This window comes from Perognathus longimembris, unplaced genomic scaffold, assembly GCF_023159225.1.
Source record: "Perognathus longimembris pacificus isolate PPM17 unplaced genomic scaffold, ASM2315922v1 HiC_scaffold_5302, whole genome shotgun sequence".
In the NCBI taxonomy this organism is placed as follows: Eukaryota; Metazoa; Chordata; class Mammalia; order Rodentia; family Heteromyidae; genus Perognathus; species Perognathus longimembris.
Genome location: NW_025960715.1, coordinates 7,960 through 32,683, shown reverse-complemented (window position 1 = coordinate 32,683; position 24,724 = coordinate 7,960). Strand labels below are relative to the sequence as shown.

The 24,724-nt window shown below is 65.8% G+C and overlaps 2 protein-coding genes across 2 annotated transcripts; both read right to left on the bottom strand.

Moving 5' to 3' along the window:
- Positions 1-600: 600 nt before the first annotated feature.
- LOC125345103 (rRNA/tRNA 2'-O-methyltransferase fibrillarin-like protein 1) lies at positions 601-6,382 on the bottom strand. The gene is given in 6 exon segments (XM_048337344.1): positions 601-807; positions 809-1,360; positions 1,363-1,421; positions 1,675-1,699; positions 2,178-2,459; positions 6,302-6,382. Coding segments are annotated over 6 exon segments (1,206 nt in total).
- A 744-nt stretch (positions 6,383-7,126) lies between these two features.
- Positions 7,127-23,588, bottom strand: LOC125345104 (arginine--tRNA ligase, cytoplasmic). The gene is made up of 15 exons (XM_048337345.1): positions 23,459-23,588; positions 21,213-21,347; positions 17,814-18,002; positions 17,026-17,134; positions 15,643-15,743; positions 15,272-15,393; positions 14,197-14,317; positions 12,722-12,851; positions 10,473-10,577; positions 10,109-10,287; positions 9,057-9,166; positions 8,722-8,827; positions 8,201-8,373; positions 7,674-7,921; positions 7,127-7,255 (listed from the first exon to the last, which is right to left on the bottom strand). Exons 1-15 carry the CDS (start codon positions 23,501-23,503, stop codon positions 7,146-7,148), a joined length of 1,983 nt encoding a protein of 660 aa, XP_048193302.1. The 5' UTR covers positions 23,504-23,588; the 3' UTR covers positions 7,127-7,145.
- Positions 23,589-24,724: the final 1,136 nt, after the last annotated feature.

Sequence of the window (24,724 nt, the reverse complement as noted above, 5' to 3'; positions counted from 1 at the left end):
TCCTGGCCAGGCCCACAGCCTCCGGTCTCCGTTCCCCCAGGCCGGGCGTCCACGCGTCCATCCTCGCACCGGGCGGAAAGGAACCTGCGCCCCCCCCCCCCCCCCCCGCGCTGAGTGCGCCTGACCCGGGGTCCCACACATGGCTCCTCCACCGACCGCACCCTAGCGCTCCTGGGGAACCGCCAGGCCCTCACCCCACCCCGGGTCTGTGCGCCCCCCCCCTCACTGTCCCTCACCCCGCACGCACTCCTGCCAGGTCCCCGCCCCGTGCCCGCAGGCCCCGCACCGCACCCCCGCAGGCCCCGCCACTCGCTTCCGGCTAGGCCGGTGCCGCTTTTCCCACCGGGAAGCGTGCAGGGGGGGAGGGGGGGAAATCTGTGGACCCGGAGGGGACCACGGCCACGCGCGGGGCTGGGTGCGGACCCCTCCCGTCCCCCTCCTGCCCACATTCAGGGCTGCGGCGTGGGGAGACTCCGTGACCCGGGGCGGGGAACGGCAGACCAGCTGCCCCAGGCGCAAGACCAGGCCGTGTCCTCGTGGAAGGATGGAAGGAACCTCCTTTAATAGAGCCGCGGGGCGCCCCCCCCGCCCCCCCCCCCCCTACTTGTCCCTGGGCGGGGGCCGGTAGACGCCCACCACCACGGCGTGCTCGCGCTCGTAGGGCTCCAGCGTCAGCTGCTCCTGCGGCCGCAGGTTCTCCTGCTGCAGCCGGCGCAGCTCGGCGGCCAGGGCGGCCTGGGCCGCGCCCGCGCCCGCGCGCGGCGCCCGCACCGACACGAGGAAGTGGCCGCCGACGCGCAGGAAGGCGGTGCGCGTTGAGCGCGGCGATGCGCGCCTGGTCGGGCTGCGCCACGTCGGCCACCAGCACGTCCACCATGCCCACCAGCATGCGGTAGCGCAGCGGGTGGCGCGCGTCCTCCAGCACCGGCACGATGTTGGTGCGCTTCTTGGCCACGTTGAGCAGGTCGCGGCCGGCGCGGGGCGAGAACTCCACGGCGTAGACCAGGCCGTCGGGCCCGACGATGTCCGACACGTGCGACACCGTGGCGCCCGAGGCGGCGCCCAGGTACAGCACGCGGGAGCGCGGCCGGATGTGGAGCTGCTCCACGCCGCCCAGGATGGCGGCCGCCAGCTTGGAGCGGAACGGGTTCCAGGTGCGGTACTCGAGCCGCGCGCCGCCCTCGCCCACCGTGACGCGCCGCTCGCCGTACACCGACAGCCCGGGCACCAGGTTGCGCGTGGCCAGCGCGTCCTCCGCCCCGCGGTACACGAACACGCCCTCGTGCCGGTGCGGCTCCACCGACACGGCCGCCACCGCCCGGCGCCGCCGGCCCCGGCCGCGCCCCGCGCCCCGGCCCGCCCGCCGCGCCCCCGGGCCCCGCCGCCGCCCCGGGGCCGCCCCCAGCCGCCGCCGCCGCCGCGCGCGCCCGCCGGCCTCATGCTCCCGGGGCGCCCGCGGGGGGCGCGGCCGTCAGCGCGGCGGGGATGCGCGCGGCGGGCGCGGGGGCCGCTCGTGGCCGGCAGTCGCCGGCGGGGCGGGGGGCCGGGCGGGGGGCGGGGCGCCTCCGGCGGGTCTTCGTGCTCGGGGGGCGCCGCCGAGCCCGGCGTGTCCGCGGGCGGCTGCGGGCGGCGCGCTCGGGAGGCCCCGGGAGGCGCGGTCGGGCCCGGCTCTACCGCAGCCGCCGCGTCCCCGGCCGCGCTTTGACGCAGGGCCGGCGTGATTGCATCACTCGGGCTCGGCGACCCCGCAGCCCCGGGGCCCCCTCGGCTGTGCGCAGACGCGGCCCGCCCGGCGTCCTCCGCGCCTTCCGCCTCCGCCGTCGCCCCCTCGGGGGCCCCGGGCTGCCGCGGGCGGGGCGGGGCGGGGCGGGCGGAGCTGCGCCCCCTCCCCCGCGCCCTGGGCGGCCCTCGGCCTGGGGGGGGGGGGGAGGCGCGGCTTTGCACGGTTCCCTCGGCCGTTCCGACCCCGGTGCCGTAACCACAACCGCACGGCGCGCGCCGGGGGCTCGCGGGGCGGGAGGGGGCCGCGGTATCCTGACCGGGCCGGGTGGGGGGTTGGGTGACCCCCGTGACCCCGCAGGAGCCCTGGTAAGCCAACGGCCACACCCGCCGCACCCGTCCTGGGCGGCGGGGAACGGGGCGGGGGCGGGGCGGGGGCCGCCGGACTTGGTCCTCACTGGGTGCGGGCAGTCATCGCACCCCCCATTGCTGAGGGCTGTTACAGTGTCGCGCTGGGCCCCCGCGGGGTGGGCGGGAGCCCCGGTGGTGGGCGTGAGCCCCGGTGGTGGGCGGGAGCCCCGGTGGTGGGTGCGCTGGAGCCCCGCGGGTAGGCAGGAGCCCCGGCTAGCGGCCGCCCCGTCCCGCCCGCGGGTCTCGGCGGCCAGCCGCGCCGGGCAGCACCAAGGACAGCGCCCGCGGCGAGTGGCGGAGGAGGCCGCACGCGCCGGGAAGCCCAGCGACTGCGGGTGGGAGGCGGGACCCCGGCTAAGGGGAAACTAGCAAGACGACGGAAAGGAAAAGTGGGGCCGCGGGGCCGGACGACGAGCCGCCAGCGCGCACGAGGCCCTGGGACGGGGCACCGCAGGCGGGAGGGGCGGGGGCGGGGGCGGGGGCGGGGGCGGGCAGACGGCCCGAGGTTAGGATTCTGTGGGCGGGGCCACGAGGTGGGCGGGGTCTGCGGTCCTAACCACCGCAGCCCTGTGGTGAGGATTGGGTGAGCCAGGCGGTGGGCGGGGCCCTGTCAGGCAGCCCTGTGGTTAGGATTGGGTGAGCCAGGCGGTGGGCGTGGCCTGTCTGGCAGCCCTGTGGTTGGGTTTGGGGTGAGCAGGGCCCGCGGTGGGGGCGACTCTGCAGGGGTCGGTTAGGATTGGGTGGGCGGGGCCATGAGGTGGGCAGGGCCCTGCATACTCCTTGGGTTAGGATTGGGTGGGCGGGGGCCGGCGGTGGGCGGGGTCCTAGAGTCCTTGGGTTAGGATCGGGAGGGCGGGGCCGGCGGTGGGCGGGGCCCTGCAGAGTCTTGGGTTAGGATCGGGAGGGCGGGGCCCTGCAGTCCTTGGGTTAGGATTGGGTGGGCGGGGCCGGCGGTGGGCGGGGCCCTGCAGAGTCCTTGGGTTAGGATCGGGAGGGCGGGGCCGGCGGTGGGCGGGGCCCTGCAGAGTCCTTGGGTTAGGATCGGGTGGGCGGGGCCGGCGGTGGGCGGGGCCCTGCAGAGTCCTTGGGTTAGGATCGGGAGGGCGGGGCCGGCGGTGGGCGGGGTCCTGCAGAGTCCTTGGGTTAGGATTGGGTGGGCGGGGCCGGCGGTGGGCGGGGCCCTGCAGAGTCCTTGGGTTAGGATCGGGAGGGCGGGGCCCGGGCTCGGGTGGGAGCCGGGGAGGGTGGTGGGGGGTAGAGGGCCGGTAGCTTGGGGTCGCGGGGCTCCCTGCTGGTGGCTGGAGTACCGGGCCGTCTGCAGGGACAGGCCGGGCCGCCGGGGAGCCACTCCCTTCCCTTCAGTGCCGGCGCCGCCCCGTGCTGCCCCCTGGCGGTTGGGGGGGGTCTGCTTGCTGCTCAGCACCCCCCCTCCGCCATGACGCGCGTGTGCATGTGTGTGCGTGCGCGTGTGTGCGTACACAGGCCTGGAACTCAAGCCGGGCCCTGTCGAGCCTTTCTGCTCACGGTTCCCCTCGTCCCCCCCTCCCACCCACCCTCCCCCGCAGCCTGGCTTCTGGCTTTCGGGTGGTGACTTGGGGCGCAGGCCCCCGGCGTGGTTGGGAGTGACCTGTGTGTGCGGCTGTGTGGTCACTCGGGCACCCCCTCCTCCCCGACGCCCCGTCCTATGCCAGTCACTGAGCAGTACTTTACATGCTGGTTCCCGGTGGTTCTCCTGTGGTTTGATTCCCGCCATTCCAGGGGCTCAAACTCGGGGCCTTGCCCTTTCTAGGCACGCGCCCTCGGCTGTGGCCACCCCTTCCGCCCCGGAACTGATTTCTGCCGTTTGGTATTGTGGGCCCTCCGCCGTGTGCTCCTTCCTCAATCTTTTGTCTAGTGGGCCACTGACATTGTTGTGTGCGTTTCAGGAACACTTCATGAAGCCTTAGAAGGAAGTCAGCTTTTGCATTTTTCTTCGCCAGTCCTGGTGGACTCAGGGCCTGAGCACTGCCCCTGGCTTCTTTGTGCTCACTCTAGCACTCTGCCACTAGAGCCACAGCGCCACTTCCGGCTTTATTCTGTGTATGTGGTGCTGAGGAATCAAACCCAGGGCTTCATGTATGCTAGGCCAGCGCTCCACCGCTGAGCCACGTTCCCAGCCCCACCCCCTTTTCTGTCAGTCCTGGGGATTGAACTCTGAGACAGCTCCACTTGCAGTTTCCTGATGGTTAAACGGTGATCAGAACCTCAATTGTTCCTGCCCAGGCTGGCTTGGAACTGTGATCCTCAAGACTTCAGCCCCAGTAGCTGGGATTACAGGTGTGAGCCACTGGCCCTCAGTTTCCCTCCTTCCTTCCTTTCCTAATCTTCGGGGCAGCTGCTCTGGGCCGGGCTGTACAGGGTGCAGGAGGCTGGCTTCGCACCTCTGGCACAGGCTAACTGAAATTTAAGCTGACAAACGCTTAATTTTGACCCATGCACAAAGGTTACACTTTTATTCCTTCTCCTGTTGCTGTTTGTTTTCAGTGTTGTACATCTTTTCTGTGTGTGTGTGTGTGTGTGTTACTTAGCAAGTAATCGAGACTTCAAGCTGTTTGGTGGTACTGAGACTTGAACTCAGGGCCTGGCAATGCCAAGCCCTCTACCAGGAGCCCATGACCCCAGTCCTTTGGTTTTTAGGTTAAGAGCCGGCCTCCAGTTCTGATCCTTCCTCGGGTCACTGGGATTACAGGCCGGCACCACTACGCCTGCCTCGTTAGCTGCTTTTAGTGGACTTTGACTTTCATATAGAGATGATTTACCCACCAGTGTCATATACTTGGTGTACTTTATTTTCTTTCTTGTCCTGATGTTTTGATGGCCGTGCAGGAAGTTGAACACAGGCGGGGTGCTCCACCGAGCTGCACCTCCAGTCCCTGAGTTTTTTTTTTTTTGCTAGTCCTGGGGCTTGAACTCAGGGCCTGAGCACTGTCCCTGAATGGCTTTTGCTCAAGGCTAGCACTCTACCACTTGAGCTGCAGCGCCACTTCTGGCTTTTTTCTGTGTATGTGGTGCTGAGGAATCGAACCCTGGGCTTCACGAACACGAGGCAAACGCTCTACCACCAGGCCACATTCCCAGCCCTCCCTGACATTTTTTTTGTGCCAGTCCTGGGCCTTGAACTCAGGGCCTGAGCACTGTCCCTGGCTTCTTTTTGCTCAAGGCTAGCACTCTGCCACTTGAGCCACAGCGCCCCTTCTGGACATTTTCTATATATGTGGTGCTGAGGAATCGAACCCTGGGCTTCATGTACACGAGGCAAACGCTCTACCACCGGGCCACATTCCCAGCCCTCCCTGACATTTTTTTTGTGCCAGGCCTGGGCTTGAACTCAGAATCTGTGTATTGTTCCTGAGGTTTTGCACTCAAGGCTGGTGCTCTACCACCCGAAGGCCAGTTGCACGTCTGGCTTTTTCTGGTGATTCACAGGAGATAAGAATCTCATGCACTTCCCTTCTCAGGCTGGCTTGGAGCCGCAGTCCTCAGGTCTCTTTTTGGGTGGATGCTCTGCTCCGTGGATGGCCAGCCACTCGGGGTCTCGAGCGCGGTGGGGCGGCCTTTCTGGCGCCGCAGCTGTCACTGGACTGTTTGGGCCTCGGCCTCCTGCACAGGGGTTGGCGCTGTTCGGCGTCCTAGTCTCGGGGCGAAGCTGCCCCTCATCACGGCCCAGATGAACCCAAGGAGAAAGCAAAACGCCCTCTGCCTGGTCCGCTCTAGGCAAGTGCTGTCTTGTTCTGGAGGGTTCTAATCCTGGGGCTTTGGCTCAGGGCCCGCGGGCTGTCCTGGAGCTTTGGCGCTCTATGCGAGGCGCGGCCCCAGTCTGGCTCGTGGGGCAGCGGGAGGTAGGAGGCTCGTGGCCTTCTTGCCCTGGGCTGGCTCTCAGCTGCACCCCTCAGGTCTCTAGGACTCAGGGCTGAACCCTGACCCCCAGCTCGCAACACCAATACTGCCTTTCGCATTTCTGTGTGCAGTCGTTCTTTCTTACTCGGTGAGGAAGAAACGCTGGGCCGGGTGGCCGCCCTCCTGCGGGCGTTCCGGGTGCGAGCGGAGTCACCGCCCGGGCCCCCTCAGCGTCGGCCTCCCGGAGCGGTTACTTAGCGGGGGACACTGCTTTTGGAGGCGAGGCGCTGCTTGCCGTGCGGCCGCCTCGGGCCCGACCCCCGGGCGCGGGGATCACAGCGCAGCCGTCCTGGATGGGGACTCGCAGGACGAGCATCGGGGCCGAGCCGCTCTCCCCTCGGGCGCCGGGCTCCGGCTGCAGGTTCTCGGGGAGCCTCTGTCTCAGCGGCGGCCTGGGCCTGGGCCGAGTGCTGGGGACCTGGGGCGCGGCGAGGCCGGACCCGGGCGAGGGAGCCGAGCGGGCAGCGTGGCGGCCCTCGAGAGGGGTGGGCGAGGCGGGGGCGGGGCTCGCCGGCGGGGGACGGGGCCGTACGGGGGCGGGGCTCGCTGGCGGGGGCGGGGCCGTACGAGGGCGGGGCTCGCTGGCGGGGACAGGGCTCGTCGGCGGGGGACGGGGCCGTACGGGGGCGGGGCCGTACGAGGGCGGGGCTCGCTGGCGCGCGGGGGGCGGGGCCGTACGAGGGCGGGGCTCGCCGGCGGGGGCGGGGCCGTACGAGGGCGGGGCTCGCCGGCGGGGGCGGGGCCGTACAAGGGCGGGGCTCGCCGGCGGGGGAGGGGCCGTACGAGGGCGGGGCTCGCCGGCGGGGGCGGGGCCGTACGAGGGCGGGGCTCACCGGCGGGGGAGGGGCCGTACGAGGGCGGGGCTCGCCGGCGGGGGCGGGGCCGTACGAGGGCGGGGCTCGCCGGCGGGGGCGGGGCCGTACGAGGGCGGGGCTCGCCGGCGGGGGGCCGCGCGCGTGCGCCACAGCGAATGGACGTGTTACTGTGAAAGCGGTTTTTATTTCTACAAAGAGAGCTGCGGAGACGCGGGTTGGCTTGGTGGTGGGGGGGGGGGGGGGGGCGCAGGCCGCTCCGCACGCTCACATCTTCTGCACGGGCTCGATGCCCAGGATGCTGAAGCCCTTGGCCATGACGGCCGCCGTGGCCTCGCACAGCAGCAGCCGCCACATGTTCACCTTGAGCACGGCGCCTGGGGACGGGGACGCGGGGGTCAGTGACCGCGGGCCCCCCCTTCCGGGGTGCACCGACCCCCCCCCCCGCATGGCGCCTGGGTACGTGGGGGTCAGTGACCGCGGGCCCCCCCTTCCGGGGTGCACCGACCCCCCCCATGGCGCCTGGGGACGCGGGGGTCAGTGACCGCGGGGCCCCCCCTCCCTGGGTGCACCGACCCCCCCCCATGGCGCCTGGGGACGCGGGGGTCAGTGACCGCGGGCCCCCCCTCCCTGGGGTGCACCGACCCCCCCCCTGCGGCGCCTGGGGACTCGGGGGTCAGCGACCGCGGGCCCCCCTCCCGGGGCGCACCGACCCCCCGCATAGCGCCTGGGGACTCGGGGGGTCAGCGACCGTGGCCCCCCCTCCCGGGGTGCGCCCCCCCCCCCGTGGCTCACCCGTCTGCCGGTCCTTCTCCACGCAGTAGCAGCTGTCGTAGAAGTCGGTGAAGGCCGTGGCCAGCTCGTAGATGTAGTCGCAGAGCGAGTGCAGCAGCAGGTCGTCCAGCGTCTTGTGCAGGACCTCGGGGAAGCGCAGGATGCAGCGGCCCAGCCGCCACTCCTTCTCGTGCTCCAGGCGGATCCGCGTCTCCCGGGCCGCCTGCGCCAGCGCGCGCTCGTCCACGCTGGCCAGACGCGCGATGGACCTGCGGCCGCCGCCACCCACGGTCAGCCCCGCCGCCCGCGGGGGCGCCGCCCCGACGGGGGGGGGGACGGGGGGGGGAGCCCCGTCATTGTCTACAGGATTCCCACCCCACGTCCTGACCCTGTGCTGCCTGGGGGGGGTGTCTGGATTGCGTAACTCATACCCACCCCATGGCCTGGCACCGGGGAAAGGGGCGGTGCGCCTGCTCAGCGTGACCCCCCCGTACTCCCCACGGGTGTGCCGTCCTCCCGGCGCACCCCCCGCCCCGGGCGGCCCCCACCTGATGCGCGTGAAGGCGTAGAGCAGGTAGGCGGCCGTGTTGCCGCGGTCGTCCAGCATCTTGTCGAAGGAGAAGACGTAGTCGTTGAGGCGGTTGTGGGACAGGTCCGCGTACTTGATGCAGCCGTACGCCACCGACCTCTGCGCGGCACGCAGCTCCTCGGCACTCAGGACCTGGGGGGTGGAGGGGGTCACGGGGACGCCCGCACCCCCCGTGGAACCTCCCCGTCCAGTACACGGACTGCACACACTCAGGGTGCAGCATGGGGCCCCGAACCCCAAACCAGGGAGGAGCCGGGAGCCACAGGTCCCCCGCTGAGCCCCAGAGGGAGCGCGCCGAGGCCGGGCCGAGGCGCTAGGGGAGCAGAGGCCAGAGGCGGCGGCTGCGCTCGGGTCTCCCGTGGGCTGGAGTGCTCACGGTGACCGCGCACGGTCGCTGCAGGACGTGTGGGCGTGCGCGTGTGAGCGCGTGTGAGCGCGTGTGAGCGCGTGTGAGCGCGAGGGGGCGAGGCGCAGCCCTACCTTGTCGCGCTCCTTCTCCTTGAGCTTGTCCATGGAGCGCCGCAGCCCCTCCTCCAGGAGGTCCACGAGCCGCACCGTCTCCCCGGAGCGGGTCTTGAACTTCTTCCTGAACACACAGAAACCCATCAGGCGACAGCCGGGCGCGCGGGGCCTGACCTGACCGCGGGTCTCGTCCCCGGGACTCCGTCCCCCCCCCCCCCGCCCGCCGTCTGTTCTGGGCCCGTGGCTCGCCGTCCTCCCGGGACCACGCCCCCCGCCCCCCCCCATGTGGAGAGGCTCCTGCAGGCGGGCAGGCCGCGCGCCGTCGGGCCCTGCGGGGGGAGCCGGGCACTCACTTGTCCTCGCCCAGCACCACGCCGAAGCCGGCGTGGGTCACGCGGGTCACCTGCGGGTCGTACCAGCCGATCATCTGGGCGGCAGCGAACACGGCCTGGAAGTGCACGGCCTGGGGGGGGAGGGCGGAGGTGAGGGCCCGTCCTTCCACACGGCGGCTCCCACCGGCTGCACCCGCCGCCAGCAAGGCCCGGGCCCCGCCCCGCCCCGCCCCCGGGGGGGACACGCGCACAAATGAAGGAATGAGGACGGGGCCGGGCTCCCGCCGGAAAGGCCGTCCACCGACGCGGGGCGTCGGCCAGGCGGAAGGACTCGGGCGTGCAGAGAGAGACCCCAGCTCCGCAGTGGCCGCCCCTCAGGTGCCCGGGGGAGGAGAGCCGCGGATCCCGGGCCCCCCCCGCACGGTGGCGGGGAGCCTGGAAAGGCCTGCGGGCCGGGCCACGTCACCAGCCGGCACTGCCCCCGCCCACCACGCACCTGCCCCGCCCACCACGCACCTGCCCCGCCCACCACGCACCTGCCCCGCCCACCACGCACCTGCCCCCGCCCACCACGCACCTGCCCCCGCCCACCACGCACCTGCCCGCCCACCACGCACCTGCCCCCGCCCACCACGCACCTGCCCCCGCCCACCATGCACCTGCCCGCCCACCACGCACCTGCCCCGCCCACCACGCACCTGCCCCCGCCCACCACGCACCTGCCCCGCCCACCACGCACCTGCCCGCCCACCACGCACCTGCCCGCCCACCACGCACCTGCCCCGCCCACCACGCACCTGCCCCCGCCCACCACGCACCTGCCCGCCCACCACGCACCTGCCCCCGCCTGCCCCCGCCCACCACGCACCTGCCCCCGCCCACCACGCACCTGCCCCCGCCCACCACGCACCTGCCCCCGCCCACCACGCACCTGCCCGCCCACCACGCACCTGCCCCGCCCACCACGCACCTGCCCCCGCCCACCACGCACCTGCCCCGCCCACCACGCACCTGCCCCCGCCCACCACGCACCTGCCCCGCCCACCACGCACCTGCCCCCGCCCACCACGCACCTGCCCGCTGTCCACCACGTAGATGACCATGTCTGCCTTCTCCTCCAGCAGCCGCTGCTTGATGGCCGCCAGGTCCGACGTGTCGTAGGTGTAGCCTCCATCTGACTTCACCACGGTCAGGGGGACGGAGCAGCCGGGGACAAACACGATCTTCCTGCCCTCGTCCACCTGCACAAAGCCTGGCGCGGACAGCAGACCCCGTCCGTCACGCGGGAGGCCCGCGCCCCACCCCCCCCCCCGGCCCTCTCTCCGCGTGCCCGTGTGTGGAGGTGGGATGAGGAGCAGCGCCGGCCGTGGAGACAGGAGGGCGAGGGGCTTCCCGGGACGACGGGGGCACACAGACAGACCCGAGCGAGGTGCCCACCTTTATCCTCGAACTCCTTGACAACAGCCGGCATCCTGTCTTGATAAAAGGACTCTCCCCTCTCTATTAAGGAGATGTCCAGTGCATCGTAGATTTTATTAAATTCTAAGGAAAAAAACAGTCCCACATACAATTACGAACACCTTAAATAAGGAAATGTAATCTTCCGCGTAAACAACTTAGGACATTGAGTAAGGCAGCATGGCAGGGGTGGTGCGGTCACACACGCACACAGGTGCTGCCGCTCTGGGATGGGGGGCTGCGGAGCCCCCCGCAGAGCTCAGGGGCAGAACCAAGACCCGGGGCCACCAGCCGGCGGCAGAGGGAGGGGCGCCCGAGCCCTGGACGTGGAGCCCTGGCCACGAGCGCAAGGGGTGTGGAGGGGAACCGCCTGGCTGTGCGGGGAGGAGCCACACCGTCACCTTCTCCAGTGCACAGAAAGACGGTGAGGGTCAGGGCAGAAACGAGCCCACTGGGGACAGTCTCTCCAAGGAAACGCCCGGGAGCAGAGCGGCCGCTGAACCCGCGAAGCTTTCCAAGCACAGCCACGCCAGTGCTCCCCGCTGCCAGCCGCGACGCTCAGTCCAGGAAGCGAGTGGAGGGATGCCGCTGCCAAGAAACTCGCTGAAACCCTTGCGAGCTGAATTCAACACCACATTCAAAAGATAATAGACCACAACCAAGGCGGTTCACCGCAGAAATGCAGAGATTATATACACACACTATGTATGTATTAGTGTACCACATTGCAACCGTCTATGTTAAGATCTCTGAAGAAACTAGGGATAAATAGAATGTACCCGAAGTTAACTAAGGCTATACATAATAAACCTATAGCCAATTCCCCACTAAATGGAGAAAAAAATGAAGCTGGTCTCCCTGAAGTCAGCTATAGGAGCAGTAAAATAGAAAGAAAAGGAACTTAAAAGTTGTCAAGAAGTCAAATGATCCCCTAAGCGCGGATGGCCTGACTCTATACTTAAGACCCCACACAGACCCCCACCCACCCCCCCAGAAAGCCAAGAACCAATGCACAGCTTTGGAAAGGTGTCGTTTCTCTGTAAAAATAATGAATAGCTTTGGAGAAGGGTGGGTTGCTTTTCTATACCAATAGCAAACAAGCCAGGAAAGACTATAACAACTCCATTCACAACAGACTCAAACCCCATAAACAGCAAGTTCTTAACCCAGGAAGTGAAAGACAATGAAACCTGTAAAACCTTGAAGGAGCCAGGCCAGAGTGTGGTCTACCTACTCATATCCTAGCTACTCAGAATACTGAGGTCTGAGGATCATGGTTCAAATTCATCCTAGGCAGAAAAAAATAATCCATGGGACTCTCACCTCCAATTAACCCCCAAAAAAGCTACAAGTGAAGCTGTTGCTCAAGTGCCAGAACACTAGCCTTTAGCAAAAATACCGATCAGGGACAGCACCCAAGCCCTAGGAGAGACAGAACAAAACCCCGAAGGAAAGCCGGGGAGAGAGAGCGGCTCCTACCTGTGATCCCAGCTACTCAGGAGGACCTGGCATCTGAGAATCGCAGTTTGAAGCCCACCAGGCCGAAAGCCCACAAGCGGAACTGTGGCTCCACTGGGAGTGTACCAGCCTTGAGCAAAAACGCTCGCTAAAGGACAGCACGCTGAGGACCTGAGTTCAAGACCCGGTAGAGGCACAGAAAAATGAACCTTGAAGGAAGAAAAGACACCAGAAGATGGAAAGATGAAATAGCCACAGCGTCAAAGCCATCTGTAGATTCCACTCAGTGTGTTCATCAAAATCCCTGCACGATTCACCACAGAATTGGAAAATCCAGCCCCAGCATGCGGAGGTGTGGAGCATCCCAGGTAGGAGAGAGGCCTCCTCGAGGCTGCTGGGGGGCCGCTGCGGGGAGAGGCCTGGCGAGGGCGGAGGAGACGCACACGCACACGCACACTACTTGCATGTGTGCAGACGCGACGCCGCGCGAGGGGGACTGGCTGGGTACAGGGGACACGTCTGTGGACAGGCAATAGTGAAACCCCCAGGCGTGACAGACGTGTGCCACACTTGACCTTGCTGAGCTGCCCATCTCCAAACACTGAAACAAAAATCTTCCTGCTCACACTCGAGTTAGGGACAGGGCCGTGGCCCCATCGTCAACTGTGTGCACGGCGTTGAGGTTTGATCGTCGGCACCGTGACAGAGAAGAACAAAGCCTCAGGAAAATGACTTGCAGTTTGGCTGACTTGAATGTTCTGGAGACTCACCCTGACGGGACACGTCACAGATGAGCTGCCAGGCTTTGAGGATGTCCGGGTCTTTACTCTGCAGCAGAACCACGCACTGGTACGCTCGCTTCTTGAAGTCCTCCTCGCCGTCAAACCTCTTCTTGGACTCCTGTGTGGTGAAGCAGCAGCGAGGCTGTGAGGCCCAGTCCCAGACGTCCACGCGTGCCGGGGCGCGTCCCCCACCCGAGGCCCGGGGGGCTCGGGCTGAAACAGGTGCATCGCCAGCTCACACGGGAGCCCACGCAGAGAGCTGAGGTCTGAGGACTGCGATGCCAAGGCAGGACGCCCACTGGACTCTTCCCTCCAATTAACTACCTGGAGCTGGGGCTCAGGGGGTCGAGGGACAGCTTGGAGGAGAAAACGACAAGAAACAAGGCAGGGACTGTGCGCAGGCCTCCGAGACAAAAGCTCTGCGGACGGCCGGGGCGAGAGCTCAGGGGCGAGCGCCTCCGCCTAGCGCGTGCGAGGCCCTGGCGGAAGGTGCGGTGGAGGGTCTCGGCCCGCAGCCCGTCCGTCCACACAGAGGGCCCCGCTCCGCCTCGCGGCGCCTCCACAGGAGGGACGCAGGATGGCGAGGCACGCAGCTCGCGGAGCGGGGGAGGCGGTGGAGCGGCTCTGTCTCCATCCATGTGACACGGCTGCTCTAGTTACGCCGAGCTCGGCACATGCGCGTGAAAACGTTCCTGTTTTTTGAAGTTCAAGAACGCACATCTGGGCTGGGAATGTGGCGTGGTGACAGTGTTGCCTAGCATGCACCAAGCCCAGGGTTCCATTCCTCTGTGTACACGTACACAGGAAAAGCCAGACGTGGCGCTGTGGCTCAAGTGGTAGGGTGCTAGCCTTGAGCAGAGAGGCTCAGGGACAGTGCCCAGGCCCTGAGTTCAAGCCCCAGGACAGGCCAAAGGAAAAAAATAAAAGCACACACCTGCTGAGCACGGGTGGCTCAAGCCTGTAATCCTAGCTATTTGGGGCCGAGATCCTAAGATCGGGGTTCAAAGGCCAGCAGAGGCAACAAAGTCCACAAACATCACCTCCAGTGAGCCACCAAAAAGCTAGAAGTGGTGCTGTGGCTCAAGTGGCACAGTGCTAGTCTTGAGCACCAAAGCTCAGGGACAGCACCCAAACCCCAAGTTCTAGCCACAGGACTAGCATAAAAAGAAAAAAAAAAAAAGCAAGCACGCAAGCACATCTGTGTGCAGCAGACCCCAAACTCAACTAGACCGCAGACATTATTCCTAACACCCTAAGGGGACACAGAATGCTTTTCTTTCCTTGTAGGTTGTGGGCGTACCACTGCGAACCACAGCACCGCTTCCGGTTTTCTGGAGGCTGACTGGAGGTCAAGGACTGTCCGGGCCGACTGCCAACCCTATCTCGGCCTCCTAAGTAGCTAGGGTGGGTTAAAGGTGAGAGAGAGGGGCAGACGCAGGACTTGAACGCTACAGGCAGCAAACCTTGTAGAAGGCCTGAAGATCTCCAATGGGAGGCGAAACCGTCAGATAGTCCGGGAACTTATCTTGCAGGTGGGCTATGAGCATGCCAAACTGGGTCCCCCAGTCTCCCACGTGGTTCAACCTGGCACCCGCGGGAGGGGGACACGATTAAAGACTGTGGGGGAAGTACAGGTGAGATAAAGGGTCTCCGGGGTGCCCCTTGCCCAGGCTGGCTTTCCACTGTGATCCGCAGGCACCAGCCCCCCGAGGGGCTACAGTTATAGCTGGGGGTGAGGAGGGGAGCCCGGCGGGCCCCTTGGCTGGGCTCCTTTCAGATGGCGTCTCAAGCTCTTTGCTAGGTCACCCCCCGCTCCTATCCCTCCCGTTCCTCCAGAAGAGCCGGAACAGCGCGGAGTCAGCACGCCCGACTGTGCTTGGAGGTGGGGCCTCCCCGGCTTTGATTTGCACTGGCTTCCGATGGCAGCTGTCCCGTCTTCGCTTCCCGAGTAAGCGGGCATCGCCGGCGTGAGCCGCAGGGTGCCGAGCTTCACGCATGGACACGAGGCGCGTCACCGGCTCCTCACGGGGAGGGCGACCCGGTGCCGGGCCCCGTGGCCTCATCGCTCGCTGGCTCTGCGCCGCGGCCCCGTCCTCTCTCCCTGCCTCGCGCCGCTCCGCGGGCCGGACTAAAGCCCCACTTCCCAAGGGGCCGCCGGCTCCCGGCCCAGGCCCGGCCGCGGGAGGCGCAGACCCCAGGAGTCGGAGGCACCGAGGAGAGCTTGGCCGGGGGAGCGGTGGACGCCGGCCCTCCTTCCACCGCGGCCCCCGCGCAGCGAGGGGGAGGCGATTAGGGGAGGGGAGTGGTGGACGCCGGCCCTCCTTCCACTGCGGCCCCCGCGCAGCGAGGGGGAGGCGATTCGGGGGGGGGAGTGGTGGACACCGGCCCTCCTTCCACTGCGGCCCCCGCGCAGCGAGGGGGAGGCGATTGGGGGGGGGGCGGTGGACGCCGGCCCTCCTTCCACTGCGGCCCCCGCGCAGCGAGGGGGAGATGATTCGCGGGGGGGGGGGGGGCGGCCGGGCCGCGGGGCGCGCCCACCTCAGCACGTCGTAGCCCGCAAACTCGAAGAGGCGGCACACGCTCTCGCCGATGATGGTGGACCGCAGGTGGCCCACGTGCATCTCCTTGGCTATGTTGGGAGAGGAGAAGTCCACCACGACCTGCGCGGAAAGGGGGCGGCGGGCGACCTCAGCGTGGCTCCGCCGCGCCACTCGGCGTTCCCCACGCACCCACCTGTCCGTGGCCAGCGGCCCAGTCACGCTCCCTTCTGGGAACACCTGCGCACTATCCTGTCTGCCTCCACTGGCACAGTGAAGGGGGCCACAGGCTGCCGCTCAGCACCGTCTCCACGGGGAAGGTGAAAGCCATTTCCCCCGCCCCCCCCCCTTCCGAGACACGCGTACACGCACCTTTTTGTTCTTCCCCAGGGGCGGCAGGTGAACCCCGTTCACCAGCAGCTCTGTCAGCCGCTCCGACACAAAGTCCCTCCTCAGGTGGATGTTAATGAAACCTGACGGCCGGAGGGAGAGACGGACGTGAGGGCCTCGCGCTCTCCCCCAGACGCCGCTCCCAGGCTCCTCGCCCCCGGAGCCTGACTCCCCGCAGGCACAGCGACCCTCCCTGACCTCTGCCCTCCCCCGTGCTTCTCCGCTCTCTGCTGCAAGCTGCCTGCCTAGTGCAGGGCCCCCGCCCTCAGCTCCACAGAACGACTGTCAACACGGTCCGGCCGTCGCCCGTCTGCCTTTGCTGAAGAAAACCTGAAAGGCAGCCAAAGCAACCCACCCAGATGGCAGAGCCAAGTCTGGGGGACAACCTTCACCTCTTTGCTTACAGTCCTGGAGGTTTTCTCTACAACGGTGTGCGTGCGTGTGTGCGTGCGTGCGTGCGTGTGTGTGTGCGTTAAAGCACTGAGGGTTAAGACGAAGGCCTCACAGAAGAGAGTAGACAGATAGTTCCTGAACTATATTATTACCCCCAGACGGTTCATAATTTTTACATAGGATGTCACTAGGTTGCCTAGGCTGGCCGTGAACTTGGAATCTTTCTGCCCCAGTCCAAGTAGCTGGGATTACATGCGCCTGCTATCACACCTGGTAATTTTTTGGGGGGTAGAGGACACATGGTAGGCAAGCATTTTATCACTGAGTTGCGTGTTACACCCCGAGCCCTAGGACAAGAATGTTCTTTTCTTGTCAGTCAGTCATGGTGCTTGAACTCAGGTCCTGCGTGCCGTTCCTGCTTTTTCTCTCAAGGCTAGTGCTCTGCCACTCTGAGCCACAGCATCACTTCTAGTTTTCCGGTCACTAATTGGAAGTAACAGTCTCGGGGACCTCCTTGCCTGGGCTTGGCTCTGAACCATGATCCTCAGATCTCAGCCTCCTGAGAAGCTGGGATTACAGGGGTGAGCCACCAGTGCCCGGCCAGTGCTCCTTTCCCTTTTTAATTTCATACAGTGCTTATCACCAACACAACTATTTAAAAAGCTATGTTAAGTAGAGCAGGGAATGCATTTAAAAAGGGAGTGGGTGGAAAGAAAGATATGCCAGACATTGCTGGCTCACTCCTGTAATCCTAGCCGCTCGAGAAGCTGTAGACCTGAGGTTCAAAGCCAGCCTGGGCAGACACAGCTGAGCATCTCTTTACCTTCAATTAACCAGAAAGAAAAAAAAAATGGAACCAGAGGCCCCAGAGGTAGAGGGACTGAAAAATCCCAGTGAGAGGAGATGAGCTCATCGTTGCAGTTGTAGTGCTAGTAGGAAACCAGAAACAAAAACCACCACCGTGTAGCATACCAGGACCAGCGATCTCGACGTTCTCAATGCACTCATCTTCTGGCAGGTGCTTGGTAATGTTCTGGGCAATTTCTCTTGGATTTACTTTCTGTTCCTTGGCTTTGAGCATCTGTAACACCATGTTAAAAAAAAAAAAAGACTGATTACACAACAGGCTTGATCGAGTTACCTGGGATTGGGAAGGCCGGAGAGAAGACACATTCCTCAACCACCTGGCGAGGAGACGCACAGAGCCACCTGCAGGCCAGGAGGAATGGAAAAGCGCAAACAAGCGCAGGTCTGGATCCATTTCAAAACGCGTGGCGCGCCCACGCACACCGGGAAACGGAGCAACGTCTGTGCCGATGCAGCCCGATCCCAGCAGTTTGCATTTCTAATTTTCAAGTACTAGAAGGGTCCGTGAGACTGATAGGTCAGGCACAACACGGGGCCCTCGCAGGGAACCGGAGGGGCGCAGAGGAGCTGAGCGGAACAGCAAGCTTGGCTGTGACAGAAAGCACCAGAGCAGAACTACCAGAAATATCACCCGAGGGCTTAACAGGAAACTCCTGTCGGGGGATAAAGCATGACTGGAACGCGGTGTAAACGCAGTGGAATTCTAACACCGAGCACCTCCCCCGCCCCCGCCTAGTCACAGAAGCCAGTAAAAATCCCCGGAACCCTCCTGCCAGGCTTCCACGCCGCCCGCGGGAGAGGACCTCGGGAGGAGGGCCACACCGCCTGCCTGGTGCCCGGTGCTACGTATGCACAGTAGCGTGACCCAGAAGAGGACGGGACCTGCACACCACCTGGGAGATGCCCATGGCGCTGTTGCACTGGTAGTCTCCAAACTTGGGCTGCTGGCTGGGCGTCACGATGAGAGGGGGGTTGTCCAGGTCTGGGTACGCGGCCCTGATGGCGCATCTGAAGACGTCCTGCAGGCGGCTGTTGATGTTGATCATGCTCTTAGTGGGCCGGCTCCTTTCTGCCTGAAGGCTCTGCGGGAAGAAGGAGACCACACCTAGGAAGCCATAGGCCGCACACAGTCACAGAATGTCCCAAGCACTCTGACCCATCTGGAGAAAGGCCAGAGGGGGACAGACACCCAGCGCGCACTTCTGTGCTACTGCCGGCCGGCTGAGCCATGCAACAGGGCACCTGAGGCGTCCACTCAGACGGTTCTTTCTTTGTTCTGAGTGCCAGTACTGAGGCTTGAACTTAAGGCCTGGCTCGGTCCTTGAGCACAAGGCTCTGTGCTCAAGGCGAGCACTCTACCACTTGAGCCACAGCGCCACTTCCGGCCTTTTCTGTGTATGTGGTGCTGAGGAACGGAACCCAGGGCTTCGTGCATGCTAGGCGAGCGCTCCACCACTGAGCCACCTTCCCAGCCGCTCCCACTCAGATTTTTAAGATGGCGTTCCACCACTGGAGCCACACCTCAACTTCTGGCTTTTTGCTGGTTAACTGAAGGATGAGTTTCACGGATTCATCTGCACGGGCTAGCTTTGAACCTGAGCCCTCAGCCCGCTGGATAACTTGGATTATAGGTGTGAGGCACTGGCCAGTCCCAGGTCTTCCTTCTCCATGTCCTTTATCAGAACCAAAACACCAAGAGGAGGATGTAGGAAAGTGAGACAGGATCTTCTCATCAGCCTTCTCAAGCAGCCCCTCCGGCTGCACCACCAAGACAGGACTCAAAAGTCAAGGCTAGCCCAGGCTACTTAGCCAGATCCTGTCTCACAATGCAGCACACCTCAAAGAAGGGTAAATGAGGTGACCAGACAGGCGAGACTCTGATGAGTCTTCAGGAGAGGAATCGTGAATTCAGGAAGGGCAAGGAGCCACTTCAAGGACAGCAGATCACCCACTAGATAACCGATTTCCTGGGAGAGGAGCAGACAGACCTAAGCAGTTAAGTAGGGTTGGGGTAGGAGGAGCTGCTACACCAGAGAACCATTATGGGAATGAGATCATACGCTGGGATGTGTCATCAGCAAACCAGAAAGGCAAGCAAAAAGCTGGATGCAAGCTCATTTCTATTTCATAAACCTTCATTATAAAGCCCAGTGCCATGGCCCATGCCTGGAATCCTAGCTACTCAGGGGGTTCAAAGACAGCCCAGAAGGAAAGTCTGCTAAGACATCTCTAATTAAGCACCCAAAAAGCCAGAAGTGGAGCTGTGGCACAAGTGGTAGAGGGCTAGCCTGGTTCAAGCCCCAGGATAGGCAGAAAAAACAAAAATACAAAAAATAAAACCTACATTATGATGCCCTTAAATGAATAAAACACCAGATTCATGGGGGAAAAGCAGTGAAATGTGGATGGAAATACCTACAAAACGATGCTGCAAAACAAAAAAGAAAAGCACCCCATTCAGGGCAGAGAGCACACGGGCCCATTTTAAAGCACTTCCCTTTCCGAGATATTGGCAATGCTGTAACCCTACCTACTCTGAAAGCTGAGATCCTAAGGCCAAGGTTCGAAACCAGCCCAGGCAGACATGCCTGTGAGACTCACCTCCAACCAGCCAGTATAAAGCTGGAGGAGGTGTAGCTCCAAGGGTGGGGCGCCTTCCCAGAGCTAGCTCCAGGCCTGCACTGGTCGGTACCCACCCCCCCCCCCCGCCCCACCAAGAAGAAAGGTACAGGCAACGGTTTAAGAACGAGCAAAAAACCGCTTACAAAGCCCGGCTTCATCTCTAGCCAATGTGGATCAGAAGTATTTTTGAAATAACAGTTCTTGGCTGGGCGCTGGTGGCTTACGCTTGTAATCCTAGCTCCTCAGGAGGCTGAGATCTGAGGACCGTGAATCCCATCTCTGAGGAGAAAAGGGGGAAGTGGCACTGTGGCTCCAGGGGTAGAGAACTTAGCCTTGAGCAAAAGAAGCTCAAGGACAGCACCCAGCTTAAGTGGTAGATTGTTAGCATTGGGCAACAAAGTTCAGGAACAGCACACAGGCCCTAAGTTCAAGCCTCGGGACAGCAAAAAAAAAAAAAAAGATAATGAGCTGAGAGGTGAGTGAGAGTCTGGGAGGAAAAGTCCTTTTCCTCACCTCTGTCTCTTGTGGGGAGAGGAAAGAAGGGAGTAGTTCCTTGGGGCCCCTTGAAGCACAAAATAACAAAAACAGTTCAGCTCACCCATCCAGGCCAAAAACGTAAGGCCTGATGGTCTAAAATAACTTATAACCCAACACACCCTTTGCCTTTGGCGTAGGGCTGGTTCCTTTTAACCCCGGCTCAAGGGGATGAGGGAAGTTTTGCATCTTTCACTTACTCAGGCCAGCAGACTACCTCGGAGATCAAAAGGAAATTGGTTAAAACTCTCCACCCGGAGCGGGAGACAATTCCAGCCCAAAGCGGATCAAGAATATTTCGGAAACAACAGATCTTTGACAAATGCTCTCAGCTACTGGAAAGGGCCTTATAGGTCAGATGTAAAGGATAGACCGCCATCCCAGGCCGGGGGCTCGGCCTCTGGGCTGGCCCCATTTAATCCAGCCTAAAATGGATCAAGAACCTTGGATCATGGACTGACCCACGCAGGCCCACAGACCCGGGCCTAGAAAAGTGAACTCCACCTTTGTGCTGGCTCTGGACCTGAGGCTCTAAGCCCTTCCGACTTCAATTATACTACTTTCCTACCACTTTCACTGTAAAATATGAAAATATAAAAAGAGAGAGAGAGAGAGAGGAGGAGAGAAAAGAAGAGGAAGAAGAGGAGGAGGAATGAGGGGAGAGGAGGAAGGAGGAGCAGCAGCAGCTCAAGTTGCCAAGCACTGCGGTACACCTCAAGTCCCAGGAATTACAAGGTGGAGGGAGGAAAAATGGCATTTTATTCCGGCCTGGACCACCTGTCTCAAAACAAGCACAACAAGACCAGGAAGGGGGGCTGGGAACGTGGCCTAGTGGTAGAGCGCTGACCTAGCATGCAGGAAGCCCTGGGTTCGATTCCTCAGCACCACATACACAGAAAAAGCCAGAAGTGGCTCTGTGGCTCAAGTGGTAGAGTGCTATAGTAAAAAGAAGCCAGGGACAGTGCCCATGCGCTGAGTTCAAGCCCAAGGACTGGCAGAAAAACAACAAAGACTAGGAAAGCAGTGCCAGCTAGCTCTCTCACTCACCCCTAGCTGGGTAAAGCAGGGAGACAGGCACGGTTTCTACCAGCTTTGCCTACATTCCACAGGGCACGGGTTAGGGACACAGTACTCACCTTTTGAAGTATATTCAGCCGATACTTTAATTTTAAATTTTCTTCTTGCAATTTCTCCAAATTTACAGATGTCTCTAAACAGTCACCGTTTTTCAACCGGTCGATCTCAGCAGTCAAAGACTTAATTTCTTTTTCCTGTAAAAAGCAGTTGAACAACTGTGACCGGGTGTAAACGAGACTTATGACCCCAAGGAACTACTTCCTTCTTTCCTCTCCCCACAAGAGACAGAGGTGAATGACTTTTCCTCCCAGACTCTCACTCACCTCTCAGCTCATTATCTTTTTTTTTTTTTGCTGTCCCGAGGCTTGAACTTTGGGCCTGTGTGCTGTTCCTGAACTTTGTGGCTCCAGGCTAACAATCTACCACTTAAGCCACACACCTAATATGTCTAGCTTTTTGCGGGTACAGTTTCCGGAATCCTCCTGCTAGGGCTAGCTTTGAACTGGGATCCTCAGATCTCAGTTATGATTAGAGATGTGAGCCACTGGTACATGGCATCAGCTTTTTCTTTCAGGTAAATTGAGGCTAAGTGAGGGTGGGTGGGTGGCGGGTCAGAAGCCAGGCCAGGGTCAAAGAGGTACGCAAACCAGTTTTATGGAATAGGGAAAAAGGGAAGAGTGAGGGCAAGGAGAAACAGGAATTTTAAAAATACGATGGGGTGCGGCTGGGGAACATGGCCTAGTGGTAGAATGCTCGTCTCCCATACATGAAGCCCTGGGTTCTATTCCCCAGCACCACATATGTAGAAAAAGCTGGTAGTGGCGCTGTGGCTCAAGAGGTAGAGTGCTAGCCTTGAGCAAAAAGAAGCCAGGGACAGTGCTCAGGCCCTGAGTCCAAGCCCCAGGACTGGCAATACACACATATGAGTCAAAAAAGAGAGGTGCACGAAGACTGATGGCCCAAGGCTTCTCCTTGCTACTTCCTATCCCGGCTCAACGACCCACGGTACTCCGGGAGCAGGGCGAGGGTCCCAAAGAACCGGTTGGCAGGGCAGGGGCCGGGGCGCCCGGTGGCAGGGAAGGGGCCGGGGCCAGGGCGCCCAGTGGGCAGGGAAGGGGCCGGGGCGCCCGGTGGCAGGGAGGGGGCCGGGGCCAGGGCGCCCGGTTGTCAGGGAAGGGACTGGGGCGCCCGGGGTGGCAGGGAGGGGGCCGGGGCGCCCGGGTGGCAGGGAGGGGGCCGGGGCCGGGGCGCCCGGGTGGCAGGGAGGGGGCCGGGGCGCCCGGGTGGCAGGGAGGGGGCCGGGGCCGGGGCGCCGGGGTGGCAGGGAGGGGGCCGGGGCCGGTGCACTCGGGTGGCAGGGAGGGGGCCGGGGCCGGGGCGCCCGGTGGCAGGGAGGGGGCCGGGGCCGGGGCGCCCGGGTGGCAGGGAGGGGGCCGGGGCCGGGGCGCCCGGGTGGCAGGGAGGGGGCCGGGGCCGGGGCGCCCGGGTGGCAGGGAGGGGGCCGGGGCCGGTGCACTCGGGTGGCAGGGAGGGGGCCGGGGCCGGGGCGCCCGGGTGGCAGGGAGGGGGCCGGGGCCGGGGCGCCCGGGTGGCAGGGAGGGGGCCGGGGCCGGGGCGCCCGGGTGGCAGGGAGGGGGCCGGGGCCGGTGCACTCGGGTGGCAGGGAGGGGGCCGGGGCCGGGGCGCCCGGTGGCAGGGAGGGGGCCGGGGCCGGGGCGCCCGGGTGGCAGGGAGGGGGCCGGGGCCGGGGCGCCCGGGTGGCAGGGAGGGGGCCGGGGCCGGGGCGCCCGGGTGGCAGGGAGGGGGCCGGGGCCAGTGCGCTCGGGTGGCAGGGAGGGGGCCGGGGCCGGGGCGCCCGGGTGGCAGGGAGGGGGGCCGGGGCCGGGGCGCCCGGGTGGCAGGGAGGGGGCCGGGGCCGGGGCGCCCGGGTGGCAGGGAGGGGGCCGGGGCCGGGGCGCCCGGTGGCAGGGAGGGGGCCGGGGCCAGGGCCGGTGCACTCGGGTGGCAGGGAGGGGGCCGGGGCCGGGGCGCCCGGGTGGCAGGGAGGGGGCCGGGGCCGGTGCACTCGGGTGGCAGGGAGGGGGCCGGGGCGCCCGGGGAACGCGGGCCTCGGCCCCAGCTGGGCACTCGAGGCTGCACCCGAGCCGCACGCACCTGGGCTCCCTCCAGTCGCCCCCTCCCGGCCGGTGCGCGCCCGGACCGACGCCGTCCCCACCCCCGGCGTCCCGGGCCGGGCCCGCGGCCCCGGGAGACCGACCGGGGGGCCCCGCCGCCCGCGCCGCCGCCCGCCGGCCGAGACACGAACCTGCTGCTGCAGCCGCGCCGAGCACCGAGCAACTAACGCGTCCATGCTCCCGACGGCGCGCCCAGCGTCCACGGCCGGAAGCGGAAACCCCGCCCGCCGCGCCGGAAGCGGAAACCCCGCCCGCCGAGCGCGGGCCGTGCCGCCGGCCTTCCGGCGCCGCGTTCTCTGCCGCGCTCTCGTGGGATCCGGGCGGGCGCGAGCGGGGCGGGCGCGAGCGGGGCGGGCGCGGGGCGGGCGGGGCGGGGCGGGCGCGAGCGGGGCGGGCGCGAGCGGGGCGGGGCGGGCGGGGGCGGCGGAGCCGGGCGGGCGCGAGCGGGGCGGGCGCGAGCGGGGCGGGCGCGAGCGGGGCGGGCGGGGCGGGCGCGGGGCGGGCGGGCGCGAGCGGGGCGGGGCGGGCGCGAGCGGGGCGGGGCGGGCGGGCGCGAGCGGGGCGGGGCGGGCGCGAGCGGGGCGGGGCGGGCGAGCGGGGCGGGGCGGGCGGGCGCGAGCGGGGCGGGGCGGGGCGGGCGCGGGCGGGGCGGGGCGGGCGCGAGCGGGGCGGGGCGGGCGGGGCGGGGCGGGCGGGCGCGAGCGGGGCGGGGCGGGGCGGGCGCGAGCGGGGCGGGGCGGGCGCGAGCGGGGCGGGGCGGGCGGGGCGGGGCGGGCGGGCGCGAGCGGGGCGGGGCGGGGCGGGCGCGAGCGGGGCGGGGCGGGCGCGAGCGGGGCGGGGCGGGCGGGGCGGGGCGGGCGGGCGCGAGCGGGGCGGGGCGGGGCGGGCGCGAGCGGGGCGGGGCGGGCGCGAGCGGGGCGGGGCGGGCGGGGCGGGGCGGGGCGGGCGCGAGCGGGGCGGGGCGGGCGCGAGCGGGGCGGGGCGGGCGGGGCGGGGCGGGCGGGCGCGAGCGGGGCGGGGCGGGGCGGGCGCGAGCGGGGCGGGGCGGGGCGAGCGGGGCGGGGCGGGGCGGGCGCGAGCGGGGCGGGGCGGGCGCGAGCGGGGCGGGGCGGGCGCGAGCGGGGCGGGGCGGGCGGGGCGGGGCGGGGCGGGCGCGAGCGGGGCGGGGCGGGGCGGGCGCGAGCGGGGCGGGGCGGGCGCGAGCGGGGCGGGGCGGGCGAGCGGGGCGGGGCGGGCGGGCGCGAGCGGGGCGGGGCGGGCGGGCGCGAGCGGGGCGGGGCGGGGCGGGCGCGAGCGGGGCGGGGCGGGCGCGAGCGGGGCGGGGCGGGCGAGCGGGGCGGGGCGGGCGCGAGCGGGGCGGGGCGGGCGAGCGGGGCGGGGCGGGCGGGCGCGAGCGG